Source organism: Hemiscyllium ocellatum, chromosome 2 (assembly GCF_020745735.1).
Source record: "Hemiscyllium ocellatum isolate sHemOce1 chromosome 2, sHemOce1.pat.X.cur, whole genome shotgun sequence".
Lineage (NCBI taxonomy): Eukaryota > Metazoa > Chordata > Chondrichthyes > Orectolobiformes > Hemiscylliidae > Hemiscyllium > Hemiscyllium ocellatum.
Window position 1 is genome coordinate 118,940,967 of NC_083402.1, and position 20,863 is coordinate 118,961,829.

The window sequence follows — 20,863 nt, forward strand, 5'->3', positions numbered from 1 at the left end:
TTACTGATTACATATAATTGAACAAGTTTATTAAAACCTTCTTTTATCTTAGTCTAATCCTCCTACTAAACTGCACCACTCTATCACTAGGTCCCAATTTGGCCTAATCTGAACTTATGATTGAAAAACCTGACAAGCAACTAAGCACTCTAAAAGTAATATTTCTATAAGAGCGCAAAGTGATGACAAAGATAAACCAATGCAACTGTTCTGAGGAAGTATCACTAGAGCCGAAACGTTAACTCTGATTTCTCTGCATAAATGCCGCCAGATCTGCAGAGCTTTTCCACCAACTTCTGCTTTTGTTTCCAATGTACTGTGACTGTACAAAATTTACAAGGAAATCTCCATTAGAAATATTGACAGGAGATATACATATATATATATATTTACCATCTTTTTCAAGATACCAAGTGCTGAGTTTTTGAAATAGCTTTTCGGTGCTATTAGTCCGTGCTGCCTGTAAGATAATAGTTCTGGATTATTATAAGAGTCATATGAAATACAAATATACAAAATCGACAGGTAGGCAAAGAAAGTGCAGTGCATCAAGCCAACCACACAAACTACCTAATGTCATGATTAGGCAACCATCCCACAAGGATGCCTTTCCACCTGAAATCAGTCCTGTGATCTCCTGGGGAGATAAGAAAATAAATCCCAAGGCCAATCTGGACAAGAATAGTAAAACAATCTGGGAAGATCCTCTTTGACATAAAGCAATCAAAACGAGTCCACAGGAACACACAGATCAATTAACGTGGTGTTTTATCGACATTTTGTAATATTTAGTGAGAAACAGGACCAGACCTTCTGCATTCATCACATGAGCTAGCAACTTGTTCTCTTAGTCCAACATTCTCTGGGGGTGAGAGGGTGGGTTAGAAAAACTACCACATGGGCACAACCTCCCTGTAAATTAGAACAGCAGATTAAACTGTCTAACGTCAAAACTTGTCTTTCCATTTTGTAACATAAACGTGTGACTGCATTGCTTCTGGGCTCCCTCCACTTATCTGGAGGAACTGGTTAAGAAGAATACAGGCAAATCCTTTAACATTTTTGCATGGTGTTATCAAATCATCCCAAATTCTACACATTTCTAGAAGGATTTCTGATGCAATAGAAATAATTCTGAATAATTTAAGTCTTTTAAACTGCGAATCAGTTTTTGAACTTTGCTTCTACATTCCTCAGCACTTGAGGGGACCAATATTGGACCCAGATTTCCAAAATAACTATTTAAATAAATTTGTACAAGACTTTGCTCCTTCACATTAGGTTGCACAAGTAAAACAATCTAATGGTCTGTTTGCTTTGGTTCCGGTTTCTGACTATTAGTCACACAGATCAGCAAACTTTGAGAGCAAGCTTTAGACTCTCTCAACTGATTTTAATTCTGTATGGTGTACCATCCAAGTGCACATTATTAGTATCATTAAAATATTGTAGATACTTACCCGAACTAAATGACCTATTGCCACAGCATATGCTTTCCTTATGACACTGCTACGATCATTTAAACCCGACAACAGGGCACTCATCAATTTACCTGTCAACCATGAAAGAGGACCATGTTACAATAGAATCACACAAAGCAAATACTTTCCCATTTCATTTAACTATTTTGTCCTTTTTATGAGGGACATATTTTCTTTCCTGTTGTTGTAACAATTTCTTTTTGACTTAAGTATTTAGGAAGCATTTAAAAAAGTGATAACTAACGTAATCACTTGACTTTGGAATGGCATCTATAGATAATCTGGAATGCCTGCTGTAAGGATTCAATAGAAACTTCCAAAAAGAAGTGAATACCTGGAATGGGAAGTTTTGCTGTTGTGACAGGGAAAGAGCAGGGAACTAATTGGTTGATTCTTTCAAAGAGTTGGCACAGGCATGTTAGGCCAAATAGCTTTCATTTGTGATTTCAGGAATTCAATACGAAAAACAGATAAAAGTTAAATATTTACTGTTAGAGACCTTATATAGTGGTCTCTTAAAAGTAAATAAGCTTCATGCAGTAATAAGTCTACATACTAACCTGCATAAGAATTTAAATCTTGTGGATATTTGGTTGTCAAGAAAACTACCACATGGGCACAACCTCCCTGTAAATTAGAACAGCAGAGTAAACAGTAAGATTACCATTTTGATCATATTCATTGAAGTGATAAATTGATGATTTTAGTTAACCAAAGATACCAAAGGCATCATAGAAACATAATTACAAAGCAACAGTCTCCAAAATTACATTAGGAATGAAGAAAATTACTTCAACAGGTCATTAATATAGTTCTCTCAAGTTCCTATCTGCCTCAATTTGAAGGTGTTAACATTTGTTTGGGTAAAGGTAAAGGTAAAGTCAAAGTTGCCATAGTCCTAAAGGACCATAGGGCTTCCCTCTTATTAGATAGAAAGATGCCTGGTGGCACTGGCTTAATCTAACGCTTACCACGTCTCAGGTAACGGGAGAGGTTGGCAAAGATAGTGCTTCACTATGACCGCAAGTCAGTGTGGGAACTGAACACATGCATCAACATCGTTTATGTCACAAACCAGCCTTTCAGCCAACTGAGCTAACCAACCCCAATGGATAATTACTCAGATACTTGTAATTCTTGAATATTTAACTCATGAGCATTTTTTGTTTATCAGCCTGAATAGATGGTGTTTGGAAAGATGTGAGGCACTTTGGCGTGTAGGAGAGAGTGTGGAGGAAGAGGCATTCCAGCATTTTATCACTTGTGCACCTTTCAGCGGGGATTACATACTAAATAATACTGAACTACAATGTTACTGGAACCAATTGCAATGCTCTTACCAAACATTAACCCAACTGAAATCAGCCAATGCAACAGAGACCTGGAATTATTTTAATTCTATCTGATTCTAGGCATCTTACTTTACGAAGCTTGTGAACATATTAGGAAGTGTGCAGTAAAGGTTATGAGAATTGTCCTGGGAGCAGCAGACTTGACAGGTGAAGACAGATTGGAGCAGATGCAATTATTCTCTTTAAAGAAGGTTGACAGGAGATTTTAATAGGCATTTAAAATCACAATGGTCTTAACAACTTAGACAGTGTGAAACATTTCTCTCTGACAGAAGGTTTGAGAAGTAAAAGATGCACTTTAAGAATGGCAGAAAAAGCAATGGTGACATGAGAAAAATAAATTACATCATGATCTGAAGTGTGTTGACTGAGAGTGTGAAGGTAGCTAATTGAATTGTGGCATACAAAAGAGATTTGGATAATTATCTGAAGAAAAAAATAACTGCAGAGTTCTGGAGAAAAGGCAAAACAGTGATAATAGCTCAGTAATTCTTGCAGAGAGCTCATATGTAGACAACATGACCTTCTCCTATGATCCAAATTCAAGTTTTAAATTTTAGACTTTCTATGTTTAGGATTTACACAGGGTGGCTGATTATTTCCACTGAAGGCAAAGAGGAACAATTTCATTAAAGTACTAGGTAAATGATAGTAGCCTTTTCATTGCTACAATGCTGATGAGCCCATCATAATGAAAAGTTAAGGGCACTAAATCTCACAGGCATGGATAGTCAAAAAGCAGGATGTTGGTTTCTCAGCAGTCCGAATGCACTAGTTTATGAAGAGGGATACCTAGAGTGGTGCAGAAGTGTGCATAAGATGAACATAAAAGTGTGATCAAGTATATTGGTTGCATGATTTTTTTTGTGGTATTTTAGGACTCACTTTGGTTCCAAGGCCAACTCCACTCCTCAGCAGTTCGCACAACTTGGGGACTAATTCTCTGAGAACAGAAGCATCTAGATGTTGGAGACACTATAATATACAAAAGGAAGACACAGGCAACAATGGAAACAGACTCTTACTTTGTCTGCTGTAAATTATAAAGTCTTAATTATTAATCTTGTAGACAGCATACATAGTGTAACGTTAATATTGTCACAGAGCATGTAAGGTCATAAAGATTTGTAAAGACAAGATTTGGTGAAAACTAATGCAAATCTCTTACAGTCAGAAACAAGGAAATTTATAATGAGGAACAAGAAAATGGCTGACGATCTAAATTCATACTTTGCTTTTGTCTTCACAAAGGAGGACACTAATAATGTACCAGAAATAATGGAGAACACAGTTTGATGAGTGGAAGGAAGTAAAGCAAATCTGTATTAGTACAGAAAGGGTATTGAAGAAACTGATGAGAACAAAGGCCGATAAATCCCCACAGCCTGATAATCTACATCCCAGAGTCCTTAAGGAAGTGGCCCGAGAAATAGCGGATCCATTGGTTGACATTTTCTAAGATTGTTTAGGCACTGAAAAGCTTCCTACAGATTGGATGGAAACTAATGTAATTTATTAAAGAAAGGAGATAGAGAGAAAGGAAGGAATTATAGACCAGTGAGACTGATAGTGGTTGTGGGGAAGTTGCTTGATTCCATTATCAAATATTTTGTAGCAGGGCAATCGGACAGTGGTAGAATCAGACACAATCAGCATGGATTTAAAAAAATTATGCTTGATAAATCTATTGGAATTCTTTGACAGTCTATCAGGGAAGCCAATGCATGTGGTTTATTCCGACTTTCAGAAGGCTTTTGATAAAGTCCTGCGTTAAGAGACTAATGTTAAAATTAAAGCATGGGATTGGGGATAGTGTATTGAGATGGATAGAAAATTGGCTATCAGGTAGGAAACAGAGTAGGAACAAATGGATCTTTTTCTAAATGGCAAGCAGTGACTAGTGGGGTACTGCTGGGATTGGTACTAGGTCAGCTATTCACAATATATGCTGATGATTTAGATGAGTGCACTAACTAAAATATGTCAAAATTTGAAGAGGATTATGTGGAAAAACAAGTAGTGAGGAGGACAGAAAATGTCGCAGTGTGATTTGGACAGGTTGAATGAGTGGGCAAATGTATGGCAGATAATATATGAATTAATGTGAGATTATTCACTTTGGTAGCAAAAATAGCAAAATAGATTATTTGACTGGCTGTAAATCAAGAGAGGGGAATGCTCAATGAGACATAAATACCCTTGTGCACCAGTCACTGAAACTAAGTGCCCAACTGCAGCAGGCAGGAAAGAAGGCAAACTGCATGCTGGCCTTCATAAGAGAGAGGATTTGAGTGCAGGAACAAGGTTTTCTTCATGAAATTATATGGGAATTGGTGAAGGCACACCTGGAGTTTTGTATGCAGTTTTGGTCTCCTTATCCGAGGAAAGATATTCTTGTTATAGAGGGAGTGGAGAAATGGTTTACCAAATTGAGCAGGACTGACATGAAGAGAGATTGAGTTGGTTAGGATTATATTCACTGCAGTTTAGAAAAGTGACGGGCGAATCGCATAGGAACCTATAAAATTCTATCAGGATGAGACCGGTTAGTTGCAGCAAGCAAGTTCCCAATGGTGGGGGAGTCCAGAAAGAGGGGCCATATTTTAAGCATTGGGGTAAACCTTTCAGGACTCAGCTGAGGAGAAATTTCTTCATCCAGAGAATGGTGAGCCTGTGGAACTCACAACCACTGAAAGAGGTTCAAGCTAAAACATTGTGTGTTTTCAAGACAGCAGTAGATATAGCTCCGTAGCTAAAGGGAACAATGAATATGGGGAAGGCTGGGAAAAGGGTATTGAGCTCGATGATGATCTGTACTGAATAATGCAATAGACTCAAGAAGTCAAATGGCCTACTCCTGTTCCTGTCTTTTATGTTTCTATTTGAACCAAGAGAAATGATTAGACTTGTGGAAAGGATAAGTTTAAAACCAGAATTTTACAAATACTAGATCAGCAATAGATTCAAAATTATTTCAAATCCCAGCAAGACAATTTCTTTTGGTCTGGAGATTAACATATCAGGTAAATTTCAGCTTTTTGTACCTACCATGTTGATGGTCTCCATCATTGGAGAAGATTTAGCTGCACTAAGTCTGGCACTGTCCATAGTAGTCTAATATTTACACACAAAAAAAAGCAAAATGTTCATTAAATGAATTCAACTTATTACAAAACAGAGATTGTACAATACAAGCAAATTCAATATCATACTGCACCTTCTCTTGTTCCGTAGCACGTAGACTCAAATAATTGAGGACCTGTGGCTCAAGAACACTTAGTGATTCCAACAAGGTGGGGATAAGTCTTGCTGCATGCGGTTTTAACAGAGTTCCTGCACTTTTGCTAATTTTCACAAGGGTATTGATACTATTTGAAGAAAACAAATTGATTACTGATGAAAATGACATTCTAATAAAATTGAGATATCTGGAAAATATAAATCACTTTACTTGATTATATCACATGCTTTGTAATTATTTCCTTATAAGCTTTACAAAATTGAAGAGGTATGCACACAGTGACCAGAGATGCAGATTGGAACATTGCCAACAAATGTCAAGTTCTCAGTGGGGATAAGACTAACTACATATTAGTGCTAGGTTGAAATCAAACTGTATAGCAATCTAGTTTTGCTAATTAAACATTGGCCCCTTCTTGAACTTATTTAAGAACTAAATCTGAAGTTAATGATCTTTGCACAATCTGGACAAAATACTTTGTTTGTGCAACTTATCAAAATCTTCAGAACTTAACAAAAAATCCTCTTGGACATTTCTTTAGCAGTAGAAATGGTTCAAATATCTACAGCCTGTATATTCTATTAATCATTCTATGTTCCGCTGATGTCTTTTGCGACCACTTCATCCTTACCAAAATTCATATTTTATATTATCACCAAATTTGATGAGATTATCATTCAATCTCTCTTACCTTCCATTCTATCACTGCCTTCGCTTTTGTTCTCTTCCCCACCCTTTCACTTGCTTAAAACCTGTTACATCTCTACCTTTTCCCATCTCTTGCTATGTCTGAGTCCGCATAATCTACACTTTGTGAAAAAAGATTAAAATCAGCTGTGATCATCACCTCATGTTTAGGATAAACTGCTTCCATTACATGTAATGCACGGTGACTCTAATCCTTTGCTTCTTGCTCAACCAATTTTTCATTCAATCTGCTGTATTTCTGTCTATACCATATTTTGAATTTTTCCAATAAGCCTGAAACTTTCCTGAATAGCTTTGAAAATTTATTTCAGAGACATTTTCAAATGATTTCTTTTTGATAAATTCACACTGGCTATATTAATTATTATATATTTGAGATGCTCAAACTTTATTCTGAATCATAGATTATAAGATTTTATTGATTTATTGGTCTAATCAGTTGAAATCTCCTCTCCATTTTTGAATCGGTGCTACATTGATTATGCTCGAGACCCAGGCCACTTTGCCTATCTAAGGACGCTTTTAAAAGTGTCAAAACCTATTCCTTTCATCATTTTGACTTACTTCTACTGGCCTTGAGTTTATGTTATCAGGCCTTGATATGTAACCACCTTAAGTTCTGATAAATCTCCCAGAACCAAATCATTTTCTCAAATAACAATTAGTTAAAAATTTGTAAACCCTCATCCAGTTTACTCACTTTTGTTTCTCTTGACATTTGTAAATGCTAACAAAATGTTTATTTCACTTTTATTTTGGAGATTCTCCTAATCAAATCTATTACCACCAACTCAACATTGAGCTCAGCAAACTCAAATTGCAGTGTCTTTCCTTCTTTTTGTTGGTTTTGGTATTAGTCTCCTGCTTTCCTCTTTAGCTTTGGATGACAGCTATTCAGTTTGGCCATTCATACCTTCTCCAGACATGATTCATTTGTTCCTTTTTCACTCTTCTTGGCTTTCCGCTACCTACCATATTATTATTCAATCTCTCCTACCTTCTATCCAATCACTGACCGTCCCTTTTGTTCTTTTCCCCATCATTTCAATTGCTTAAAACCTGCTCCATCTATACCTTTTCCCAATTCTCTTCTTAGAGGCCCTACAGTGTGGAAGTAAGTCATTCCGCCCATCGAGTCCTCACTGACCTTCCAAAGAGCAGCCCACCCAGATCCACTCCCCTATCCTATCTCTGTAATCCTGCATTCCCCACAGCTAATCCATTTAACCTGCACATCCCTGGATATTATGGGCAATTTAGCATGTTCAATCTACCTAATCTGTAAATCTTTGGACTGTGGGAGAAAATCAGAGCACCCAGAGGAAATCCAGACAGATACAGGGAGAATGTGCAAACTCCACACATCTGAGGCTGGAATCAAACACAGACCCTTGCACTGTGAGGCAATTGGGCTAACCACTGAGCCGTGCCACTTTTTGATGAAAGGCCATCAAATCTGAAACATTATTTGTTTCTCTTGCACAACTGATGCCAGAGTTCTGCATATTCTAGAATTTTCAGCTTCTATTTCACTTTTAAAACTGCTATCTTGATGGAAACCTACGTCCAACAATGTCAGAAGGATAAGTGACAAAGATCAAATATGTGCATTACATGAAACCTTCTTTAAAGCATACTACATAACTTATTTTATCTCTCTTTGAATGTTTCATAACACTAGTGACATTCATTCAACCATCTTCGCTGTAGAAAACCTCTCAAAAATATTGAAAAATCGAAAGATTAAAAGGAAGAGAGAGAACTAAAATAATCATCACCACAGAAAAGGAACCGGGAACACTAAGGGACCTAAAGACTGATAAGTCCCCAGGGCCTGATGGTCTGCACCCTCAGATCTTAAGAGAAGTATTTACAGAGGTATTAGAGTCATTGGCTACAATCTTCCAAAATTCCTCAGATTCAAGAATGGTCCCAGCAGAATGGAAAAGAGCAAATAGAACACATTATTCAAGGAAGGAGAAAGAGAGAAAGAACAGAGACAGAAAGTAGGAAACTACAGGCCAGTATCCTAACATCAGTCACAGGAAATTGATAGAATCCATTACTGAGGAGATTATAGCAAAATGCTTAAAAAATTATAATGGGATTAGTCAGAATCAATCTGGCTTTGCGAAAATGATGGGTTAACTAACAAGAAACAGAAATTAGAAATAACGGGACCTTATATTGAATAACAAACTGTAACTAGTGCAATTCCACAGTGATCAGTGCTGAGGCCCAACCTATTTAAAATCTGTACTAATTACTTGGATGAATAAATTAAACATATTGCAGGTAAATTTGCTGACAATGCCAAGTAGGAAAATAAGTTAGGAGGGGGAAAAGACAAGAAATATGGACAGGTTAAATTAGTGATCAAAAGGTTGGCACGTGGATTGTAACAAGGGAAACCGTGAAACTGCCCACTTTGGGAGCAAGAATTGAAGAGCAGAACACTACTCAAATGAAAAGAGGGTGCAGAACTTGGTTGTTAAGTGAGATCTGGGTGACAGCACATGAATCACAAAAAGTTAGCATATACGTGCAGCAAGTAAATATGGTGCCAAATGGGATGTTAGTGCTTACTGGAAGGGAAATAGAATACAAAAGTAGGGAAGATTTAGTGTAGCTGCACACGGTCTTAGTGAGATCTCATCTGGAGTAATGTGTTCAATATAGGCCTTTTTTGACCGAATAATTGCAGTAGAAACAATTGAGAAAGTTCACTGGGCTCATTCCTAAGGTGAAAGGCTTATGAAGAAAGATTGAACACATTGGGGTTTAGACAAATAAGAAGGGATCTTATTGAATCATTTAAGAATTTGAGGAGACTTGATTTGCTGTATACAGGGAGGAGGTTCGCTCTTACGAGGAGACAGCTTGAAAAAGGGCTTCGTTTTTAAAAACAAATGCAGAGAATTATTTTGTCTCTCAGAGAGTTGCTACTTTGTGGAATTCTCTACCCTAGAACGCACTGAAGGCTGAATCATTGAATTTATTCAAAAAGGTGTCTAACTCAGCTTTGATAGGCAAGGGAATGAAGGATTATGGAAGGTAGGCAGGAAAGATCATAACAGATTAGCTCTGATCCTAATGAATGACGGAGCAGCCTCGAAGCAGCAAAAGCCGATGCCTACTTCTCATTTCTTTACACCTGCGCTCATCACAGAATGAACATGTTAAGTTTATTCAAGACTAAGATAAATTATTGAATGTGCCTCAATTTCTTTGCTCCTTCACTGTGATTTCATGGTATATAGGTACATACCTTAGGGACTGAACTTCTGTTACAGGGCTCATAATGCCTTTGTCCAACAAGCAAGGTAAGAGCACAGCAATAACTTGCTGACCAGCAGCACCATTGGAAGGTTCACAGATACGTATGCACACCTATGAAAGAAAACAGTTTAGCTGCTGTGGCAGAGACAGCATATTCATATTAACTCCTTTATATTAGAAATATTGAAAATATTCATGTTATATCATATGCACAACCTCATGCCCTTCATCAATATGCAAAGTCTTTGTCCACACATTCCTCATGACTTCACTTCAGCTCAGTGCTATTCGTGAGAAGAATAATGAAGGCCAATTGGATATATAACCCCGGCATCATGAGCTCATCTTGTATATAAATGTTAGATCTTATTAAATGTTTTTTGGAAATTCAAATTTATTGACATCTACTGGTTTCCCATTCTCCATCTCTTGTTTTCTTCTCAAAGAAATTATTTAATTTGCCAAGGATTTTCCTTTCACAAAACTATGTTGATTCTGCCTGATAGGTAATGATTTTCTATTTGTCCTGCTACTTCCTTCTGAACAACAGATTTGAGCATTTTTTGTATGACAAATGTTAGGGTAATGGGCATTTGGTTCTCTGCTTTGTGTCTGTTTCCTTTTAGAATGTGTTACTTTTGTGTTTTCCAATCCATTAGGACCTTCCCAGAAACTCAAAATGCATTCAATAACCCTGCTAACACGTATTAAAATTCATGGAAACAAACCTTCAAGTGTAGGGGATTTGTCAGCTTTAGACCGTTAGTTTACCTAGTCTGTTTTCTCACTGATTATGATTGTTTAAGTTCCTCTCTCCCTTTGGGCACATATCTCCTCTAGCTCCTAGCTTTTCTACTAAACTCGAGGGTTTTTTTGTGTCTTCTACAATGCAAGGAAATACTCAGTACTCATTCAAAATCTCTGCCATTTCTTTGGTCCCCATTATTAATTCTCCAGTGTCAACCTCTAAGGGACCAATGCTAGTTTTCAGTATTCTCCGAGAATATAAAAAGGAAAAAAAGCTTTTACTGTGGCTCCACACTTAATATCAAATTTAGTTTTATAATGCTCCTGCGAAACACAGACTTTTTAAACTATGTCACCTGAAAAATGTGGTGTCTCAAAAAGTTACATGCCCTCTTACTGTCTAGACGATTGAAAATCCGTCTGCCGAGACCGGAAGCTTTAACTGTTTAAACTTAACGAGATTACTAAAACCTTAAATTCTTTCTCATTTAATAGCATACAACTAGTAACGTAAAATAAAGTAAAATTCTGTCCATATGCATTCAATATACAAGCAATATCCTTACCTTACTCAAAGTTTTAAGTGCAGAATCTGCAGCCTTACGAACAGACTCCTGTTAAACAAATAAGATCACTCAGGTGAAGAATAAAGATATTCACATCTTCAACAATGAATTTTCAACTTTTCACAAGAAGTTGAAGTGGACAGTACTTTCCTAATCACATCAACTTTCACTGACATAGACACTGGCTCATGCTGGCCTGTGATTGTTCATAGGACCATCCTCAAGAATTTCAAGCAAGTGGCCATTTTTTGTTTGCCAATCAATGCATTGATGTTGACAGGTTATTTTTTTTAGTGACATCATGGCTGAAAATAATCCTAGCTGATAGGATAAATGTTTCCTTTAATTTCAAAACATATATAAAAACCAGGAAGCCCGACGAGGGAACTTTGCTTACACGTATTTTCCTTATGCCACACATCCTTAATTGCCAGGCAGCTACCCACCCAAACAATGTAGAGAGAACATTGCAGGTGTACCATAAACTTCAAACTTAACTACAGAGCAGTATTTTCTGTGCAAAAACATCTTGGAAGAATATTTGAAGTTGTTTTCTATACCTTTATATCATCACGCACTCTGAAGAGAGTTTCCCATATTTCTGTAAGTCGGTCAATAATGTCATCCGCTTGTCTTCCCTGCAGTAGGTCACTAATTGCTAAACAGCTGTAAAATGATAATTATGAGAGAGAATACAATTGGAAAAGACTATATATTTTTTCAGAGCAGAGTAGGGTCTGTTCTCAAGAGTGATTGTAAAATGCTTAGAACATTAATCATTCATTTTAAACATCATAGTTCTGTTGCAAGATGAACAAAAAGAAATTCTGTAGAGTGGCAGAATCTGCATTTAGTACCCAAGGTAAATAACAAAACAAAAAGAGTCACACAAAAATATTCCAGGGCAAAATCTTTCAAGATTTGTCAGCCTATTTCTGTGGCCCAGTGGAAACAGTCCTACCCAAAGTCAAGAGGTTGTGAATTCAAGCTCTATCCAAGAGCCCTAGGCACAAATCTAGGCTAACACTCCCTGTGTTGCAATGACAGAGGTACTATTTTTTGGATCAGATGTTAACCTTGGCCTATTTGCTCTCTCAGGTGCAAGATAAGAACGCCACAGCACTATTCAAAGAGCTGGGGATTTCTGATGAAACTTAGTCGAAACTTATTCCCTAAGGAATGTCACTTTAACAGGCTATCTCGTCATTATCATATTGCCGTTTGTTGAACCTTGCTGTGTGCAAACTGGCTGCAGCATCTCCTGAAACATTTTAGAGCATATTGAGCTTGTGAAGTATGTAAGCTTTTTTAAAACTTTTTTTTGTAGTTGAAAATGACCTTTTTTTGTTTAGATTCTGATCCCACAATACTGGTCACTCATCACTGACCAATCAATACAAATTATCAAGGAGACAAGTATAAGCATCAAAATAAAACTAATTCCCTTCTTGAAACAATGAAACTGAAATTGCAAAGAATTATATTTTCCATTTATTGAACTTAATGAGTAAATTCGAAAGTCATATTCAACTCTAGCAGAAGACTAACAGACTTTTCTATCCAAAACTGATTCCTACAAATTTGATCTACTGCATCTATTGCCCACAAGTGTAATTTTTAAAGTTATAATTTTCTCAAATTACCAATCTTGCACTGGTACACAACATTAATTATTCTTCATCTACCTCAACAAATAATGTTAAATTGTCTGCTGTCAACTACTGATTGGATAATGTCAAAGTTAATTATCTGGCATATAGAAACAAACAATTCACATGAGGGAGATTGATTAGATTAGATTAGATTACTTACAGTGTGGAAACAGGCCCTTCGGCCCAACAAGTCCACACCAACCCATCGAAGCGTAACCCAGTCAGACCCATTCCCCTAATTTACCCCTTCACCTAACACTATGGGCAATTTAGCATGGCCAATTCACCTAACCTGCACATTTTTGGATTGTGGGAGGAAACCGGAGCTCCCGGAGGAAACCCACGCAGACACGGGGAGAATGTACAAACTCCACACAGTCAGTCGCCTGAGGCGGGAATTGAACCCAGGTCTCTGGTGCTGTGAGGCAACAGTGCTAACCACTGTGCCACCGTGCCGCCCACTTAGCTGCTGAAAGAAATGCCTTCTTGTAAAGATAGGCAGATAAATTTCAACAAATTACGATTCTGCATTTGCTTTTTTAATACATGATGAAACTATGGGACTTATACATGCATAGTCATAGAGTCATAGAGATGTACAGCATGTAAACAGACCCATTGGTCCAAACAGTCCATACCGACCGGATATCCCAACTCAATCTAGTCCCACCTGCCAGCACCCGGCCCATATCCCTGCAAACGCTTCCTATTCATATACCCATCCAAATGCCTTTTAAATGTTGCAATTGTACCAGGCTCCACTACTTCCTCTTATTAGTTTGGAGTTTTGGTTTTTGAGTTAGTAACCAATGGTTTTCTGTGTGTCTGAATTTATTAATTAGAGTCATAGAGTCATACAGATGTACAGCACGGAAACAGACCCTTCAGTTCAACTCATCCATGCCGACCACTAACTTTCAAGTATTTCTGTAGTTGTGGTGATTTTTTTTTAAAAACAAATTTTGAGGCCTGTCTTTAAACCTTTGTTTACATTGACACAGTTTTGTAATCAAACAGAATAAACAAGTTCCAGGTTAGAAGGTTAGGAGAGTTTTCCTCAAGCTTAAGAGAACCACCCATAGCTTAAAGATATAGTTTTTTGCTTCAGTTTTACTTTGAGTTTGAAGTCCTTGGAATAGGGTGGCCCTAGAGGCTCAATGGATCTGCAGAAAGGAAGGATATATATTGAACTAGGATAACTTAGAGTGAAGAATTAGTGTTATTCTTTGACCAGAAATGATGAGATAAAATGTTGAAGAGGTTACTTAAAGCAGAGTACACTTAAGCAGGTGCATAATAGCTCCAGGAAGAGCCAATCTGCAGTTCTGACTGAAGTTGTAGTCAGAAAGTACTTAGTTCTACTGAAGTGCTAAGTACAGGGACTCTGGTTTGAGCTTTACATGAATAGTGACTTGGGTACTGCACAAAAGGTGAGTTTTGGGTAATATAACAAGAGTTGTTTTGCTTTTATAAAGAGCATTTTGGGATTTTGAACTTAAGCACATAGTAAAATTATAAGTGTTTGCATTTGTACTATAAGTAGATAGTTTTGTTTGTTCTATTTTGTCTTTATTTATTTCATTAATAAACTTGTTTTATTGGTAATACAAAATACACAGCATTCCATACTTCTATTTCAGTGAGAGACCAATTTGTTAAAGCCAAAAAATATATAATTTGTCAAACCAGGGTCCTATCTGGGATCTGACTTGTGTGGTAATAACAGGGGTCACAAAAAATGTAAAGGATCCTTGTGCATTTATATTTGGATCACATTATCATACAACGTAATTAGATGAAGCCTATTACCTAACAATTATTTTCTATTTCCACCATTATCTTCTTATCCTATAATTCTTTTATTTTGTTTCCCACTCTATTCAAAGCATTAATTCTATATCAGAATACAGTTCAATTGTTATGTAAGATACTATCCTTCACATGTAAGCATGGCTTTTCAGGATGGGTCGTTAAACTGCAAACAAGGGCAGAAACCATCCCAATTTGACACCCCCCTGAACCTAAAAATGCTTCAGACATCTGTGTAACAAATGAAACCTCATGTTTCTTTGCTTTACTCATAGAGGATCCACAACTTGCATCTGCAACAGTAATAGTACCTGGATTCACGAACACGCCAAAGATTGCTGGTTAAATTGTATATTAAATCTTGAAGAATCTCCTTTAAGTACGTGTCTATCTGTTAAAAGAAATATATAATTAACTAATGCTATGTGAAATTGTCTCATGATGATGACTGTTGAAACAGACTGACAGTGCAGATGATGGCACCACCCTATGTAAAAGAAGTTGATAGATAGATCAGTTAGGACCATGCATTTCAGAAAAATAGATAAATGCAAGTCATGTAATTGTTGCGTTTCCTGAAGATATTAATTAGCTGATCTTTCAGTTTATTTTAAATATTTTATATTGCACATCCTATATGGAAAAAACTAAAATATAGAACAGGCAGAAACTGTTATCAACAGAACTGTACATAGGAGGTGGAGAAAATTCACACGTACTAATAAACATCTCATGTCCTGCACAAGTTGTGTGTTTACATAAGACAAGAGCAGATGATTCACTGGAATATGGACCCTTAATATGACATTATCCCTATGAATTTTCCTTAATGGAACATTATCCTGATTAATTTTCAATTATGAAACATGGAAAATAGGTGCAAGAGTAGGCCAATGGCCTTTTGAGTCTATACTATCATTCAATATGATCATGGCGATCATCCAACTCTGTACACTGTTACCACTTTCTCTCCATACTTTTCCATCCATTTAGCTCCAAGAACTAGATCTAACTCATTAAAGGCATTTGATGTTTGGCTTTAACCATTTTCTGTAGCAGAGAATTCCTCCAGGCTCACCACTCTGCGTGTGAAAAGTTTCTCCTCATTTCAATCCTAAATGGCCTACTCCATATCCTTAAATTGTGACCTCTGGTTCTGGATAATTGGCAACATCCTTCCTGAATTTACCCTGTCTAGTCCTGTTAGAATTGTAACGACTTTCATTATGATTCTACTTCACTCTTCTTAGGGAGGGAATGGCCTACTGGAATTATCATTATTACCACTAGACTATTAATCTAGAAACTCAGCTAACGTCCTGGGGTCCCAATTTCAAATCCTGCACAGTAGTTGGTAGAATTTGAATTAAATAATATCTGGAATTAAGAATCTACTGATGACCATGAAACCATTGTTGACGGCTGAAAATACCATCTGGTTCACTAATATCTTTGAGGGAAGGAGATCTTCCTCACTTGTCTGGTCTACATGTGACTCCAGACCAACTGCGATATGCCCTGTGAAATGGCCTAGCAAGTCATTCAGTTGTACCAACCACTGTAAAGTATTGTCAACGGCAACTACAGACTAGCAATAAATGCTGGCCAGCCTGCGATCCCCACATACGAATAAAAATAATTATTTTAAACTTCAGGGAATACAGTGTCTTAACCAATCTCTCTTGCTATGTCTAACCTGCCATCCCAGGAATCAGTCTAGGAAACCTTTTAGCACTCCTTCCATAGGCAGGAAATATACCCTCAGACAAGGAAAACAAAACTGCACACACTACTTCAGATGTGGTCTCACCAAGTCCCTGTGCAACTGCAGTAAGACATGCTTGCTGCTGTACTCAAATCCTCTTGCCATGAAGTATCATTTATCTTCATCACTGCTTGATGCACCTGCATGGTTACTTTCAGTGACTGATGTATAAGGACACCCAGTTCTCATTCCATCTCCCTCCTTCCAAATCTATTGCCACTTAGATCATTACCCACCTTCCTGCTTTTACTACCAAAGTGGATTATCTCACATTTATGCACATAACACTTCATCTGCTATGCATTTACCCAATCACTCAACTTATCCAAATCACACTAAAGCATCTCTGTTGCATTCTCATAGTTCACTCTTTCACCCAGCTTTGTGTTGTCTATGAACTTGGAAATATTACATTTAGTTTTTTTCATTTAAATCATTAGTATTTATTGTGAATAGCTGGAGTCTGAACATTGATCCTTATGGTACCCTAATAGTCACCGCCTACTATAGAGAAAAAAATTTATTCTTACTCATTGCATAGTGTCTGTCAACCAGTTCTCTATCAATGTCAGTACACGAGCCCCAATCCATGCACTTTAATTTTACTTGCTCACCTCTAATATGAAATCTTAATGAAAACCTTCTGAAAGTCCCAAGTAAATTACAATCACTGGTTCTCCCATATTACCTCTACTAGTTAAGTCCTTGAAACATTCCAGTGTATCTGTCAAGCATTTCCACTTTTGTAAATCCATGCAGACTTTGTCCAATCCTGTCAATGTTTTCCAACTGCTCTGCTACTCAACCTTTTATAATGGGCTCTAACAGTTTCTCTATTACCGATGTCCAGCTAACCAGTCTATAATTCCCCATTTTCTCTCTCCTTTTTTAAGGTGTACGGTTACATTAGCTAGCCTCATAAATAGTTGTTCCAGCGTTTACAGAATTTTGGGCACCAACTATTGCCCAGTTCCGCTGGAGATTGCTTGAAGAAAATTAACTTTCTCCTGCTGTAAATACATGTCAACCTAAGAAGCAGATCCAGTAATGTTAGTTGGAAAAACCAATGAAACTAGAGACGATAAGCATTGAATGAGATAATCTATAGCTCAAGTTCAAATCAAATAGAACAAACATATTTTGAACTGTTGATTTTGAAGTCCAACACTTACAGCACTTTTATCTGTGACAAGAGCATTCCAAATACTGGTCATTGCCTGCCGGATTCCAGAGTTTGGATCAAACCGATACCGATAGAGTCTTGGGATAAGTTGAGCTAAATAAGGAGCCAATTGTTCTTCAGCCTTAGCTGCTATGATGTTAAAGCCAAAAGCAGCACCCTGCAGGGAGAAGGAGCAGTTATTTCACAATAGCATCACGTAGTACGGCCTTTCCATTAATACAAAAGCTCAGCAATCCATAGGACAAGACATGATTGATTGAATTTACTCTTTCTGCCAAGATTTCCATCCCACACTCTGCACAATGCAAACAGTAACAAAATGTCATTTACCTTTCGAGAGTTCCACATTGCATGATGATTGGCTAAGTTCATGAACTTGTAAACAAGGTCAGGTTGATTAAGATCACTGGCAAGACTGCAAAGTTCTTTGTATGTCGACAGTCCTTGCCTGATGATATTTAAAACAAAAATTAAGATACGGTGTTGTGACACTTGTAAGCATGTGCATTCATTAGTTTTAGCAGCAGAGTCAAACAGAAAATAATTACTGACCCACTGCAAATAATTTGCAATGGGAAAAAGGAAACATTTCAATTTCTTCCACAAAATAAGAAGTGCATTTATCACTTAGCTTGAAAAAGGAACAATGGACTTTAGATATTTCAAAGTAAAACATAAAATACTGCTCAAAGTCTTTTTCCCAGCACCAACTCAAGAACATAAACTCTCTTGCCATTCAACATTCAAGCTAATACATGGCCTCGTTTCACACTATCACACCACTGTAATTTGGCAAATTGGATACAAAATTGGCTGAGTGGCTGGAAGCAGGCTGGGATCATGACTGGAAGACTAGTTCACCACAGGGCTCAGAGATGGGTTCCTTACTGTTTATTATGTACATTAATGATCTAGGCATGAATGTTGGAGATATGATCAGTTAATTTACACAAAAGGTGGCATGGTAAATAACGAGGAGCAAAGCCTTATAGTGGTGAACAACACAGATGGGCCAGTCAGATGGGATAAACAGTTGCAAATGAACTTTAATTCGGAAAAGTGTGAGGCGATGCATTTTGGGAGGTCAAACAAGGCAAGGCACACTGAATGGCAGGATCTTAGGAAGTATAAAGTTTTACAGCAACTTTGATGTGCATGCATATAGATCCATAAAGGCAGCCAGACAGGTAGACAAGTTGCAGTTCTGAATCCCACACCATAAGAGGGATTAGCACTGGTGAAGATGCAGAAAAGATTCACTATTATATTGCCTGGGCCGGAGTGATTCACTTATGAAGTGAGTCTAAATCAGCTGAGGCTATTTTCCTGAGAACAGAGAAGGCTTTTGGAAGAAGTGGGGTGGGGGCCACAATCTGATTGAGGTGTTCAAAGTTCTGAGGAGCATACAAAGGGTAGATATGGAGAAATTTTTCCCGTAGTAGAATGGTCATGAACCAGGATGTACTGTTTTAAAGGTCAGGAGTAGGGGGTTAACTGCCTAAAGGGGTGGTCAAGGTGGAAACCCATAAGAGATTTAAGAACTCTTCAGAACACTTGAAACACCATAGCACATAAGGCTATGGGCCATGTGATGTAAAATGGGATTAGAACAGATGGATGTTTGATAACTACTGTAAAAGTGATGGGTTAACCGAAATGACTTTCTATGCCTTTCTCCAGCTTTATATTCCCTTTCACTGCATACAAAGCTGTAGTGAACTCAGTTATTTTCTTTTACCATTTATTTATTCCTTTCCTATTCTGTGTTACGATACAGAGTTGCTTTTTTCTTCTTTGGACAGCCTGGTTAAATTAACTTTGTACATCATCCAGCAATACTGCTGAGAAAGGAGACATGCTATTTAAGATCTTAAGCTTGCACTCATCAGGGATTGATTCAAGAATACCAAATTTCAAACTAAGTATTGAGAAAAAGGGTGATGATTGTTTGGCAAGTAGACTCTGATTGGTGGAAGCATTACCATCGTAAATGCACCAAGGAAATTATTCCCTCAACTTTGCTTAAACTCAAAAAGGCAAGTCAGCTCTGATTGGTGGGAACTGCACAGGGACTACTGCATTCTTCACTGGTACATCCACTCTGGTTGTGTGAAAGCAGTAAAAATTGTTTTGCTCTGCATGAAATTTGGATTCTTCCAAATTCCCTGAAACGTGCAAAACAAAAATTTTCAATAGCATGTCTAAGTTCTCATCAACATTCAAGTACAGTATTGTAAAGCTACAACTTACACATCTTTTTTTACTTCAAATTTCTAAAACCCAGAAATGCTTGGACTAGCAATTTTTACAAATGAATCACACCCTCTACTGAAGTGGATCCAGTCACATTGTGAGTTCCTGTTAAGTTGTGAGTATCTATTAATCATATTCAACTTTGGGTGTTCAACTATGGACATCCACATTTTTTTTTATTTGTTTACTAATTATTCTTCGAATTTTTCAAAGAGAAAACATATGAACCCTGGAAGGCATTTTCCCTGGTGACACATTGGCCTCCTATGTTCCTTATCCACTAACCTTTTTCAAGTGATAAACATACTTCTGTCACAAAAATTCCTCTAGAAATAGTCACACTTGACTTAAGATGTCAAAACTAGATGAAAACAGCAGATCGAACCTTCTTATCAAGCTCATCTAGAATTTCTGAATCTAGAGCAATTTTATCATGATTTTAATAATTTTAGAAAATTTGATAAAAAGACCAAAACTTGATAGCCACCAATAAACCTTATACAAAATTCAGGAGAAAATGTTTACTTTGTGAGTGGAACTTACTTCAGTTAGGAGTAACTAAAGTGAATTTCATGGATGCATTAAGACAAGCTAGATAAATACATGAGAGAAAGGAATAGAAAGAATTTTTGATAGGCCAAGAGCTGACAAGGACTCATGTCAAAAGACCTATTGTATTGTATTGTAAATTCTATGTAGGATACTTTGTAAATATGCAAGAAAAAAAAATCCAAATCTGTATTTAAAATTTGCTCCATAAAAACTTGGCTGTTCTAATGCAACATGGTAACGTGGAGTTTCATGAATGATTATTTCATTCAATGTCA

General features: G+C 37.1%; 1 protein-coding gene across 2 annotated transcripts in view; it reads right to left on the bottom strand.

Annotated features, from left to right (window-relative positions):
- ecpas (Ecm29 proteasome adaptor and scaffold) overlaps positions 1 to 20,863 on the bottom strand; it is a 109,808-nt gene that overhangs the window by 18,730 nt on the left and 70,215 nt on the right. For both annotated transcript variants that reach the window (XM_060839377.1, XM_060839385.1), the window contains exons 29-40: positions 18,114 to 18,231; positions 17,773 to 17,940; positions 15,147 to 15,226; positions 11,935 to 12,040; positions 11,375 to 11,422; positions 10,051 to 10,172; positions 6,051 to 6,201; positions 5,882 to 5,947; positions 3,719 to 3,808; positions 2,042 to 2,108; positions 1,461 to 1,552; positions 394 to 460 (exon numbers count right to left, since the gene is read on the bottom strand). In XM_060839377.1, coding sequence (XP_060695360.1) covers positions 394 to 460; positions 1,461 to 1,552; positions 2,042 to 2,108; positions 3,719 to 3,808; positions 5,882 to 5,947; positions 6,051 to 6,201; positions 10,051 to 10,172; positions 11,375 to 11,422; positions 11,935 to 12,040; positions 15,147 to 15,226; positions 17,773 to 17,940; positions 18,114 to 18,231 — 1,175 coding nt within the window. The remainder of the gene's footprint in view (positions 1 to 393; positions 461 to 1,460; positions 1,553 to 2,041; positions 2,109 to 3,718; positions 3,809 to 5,881; positions 5,948 to 6,050; positions 6,202 to 10,050; positions 10,173 to 11,374; positions 11,423 to 11,934; positions 12,041 to 15,146; positions 15,227 to 17,772; positions 17,941 to 18,113; positions 18,232 to 20,863) is intronic.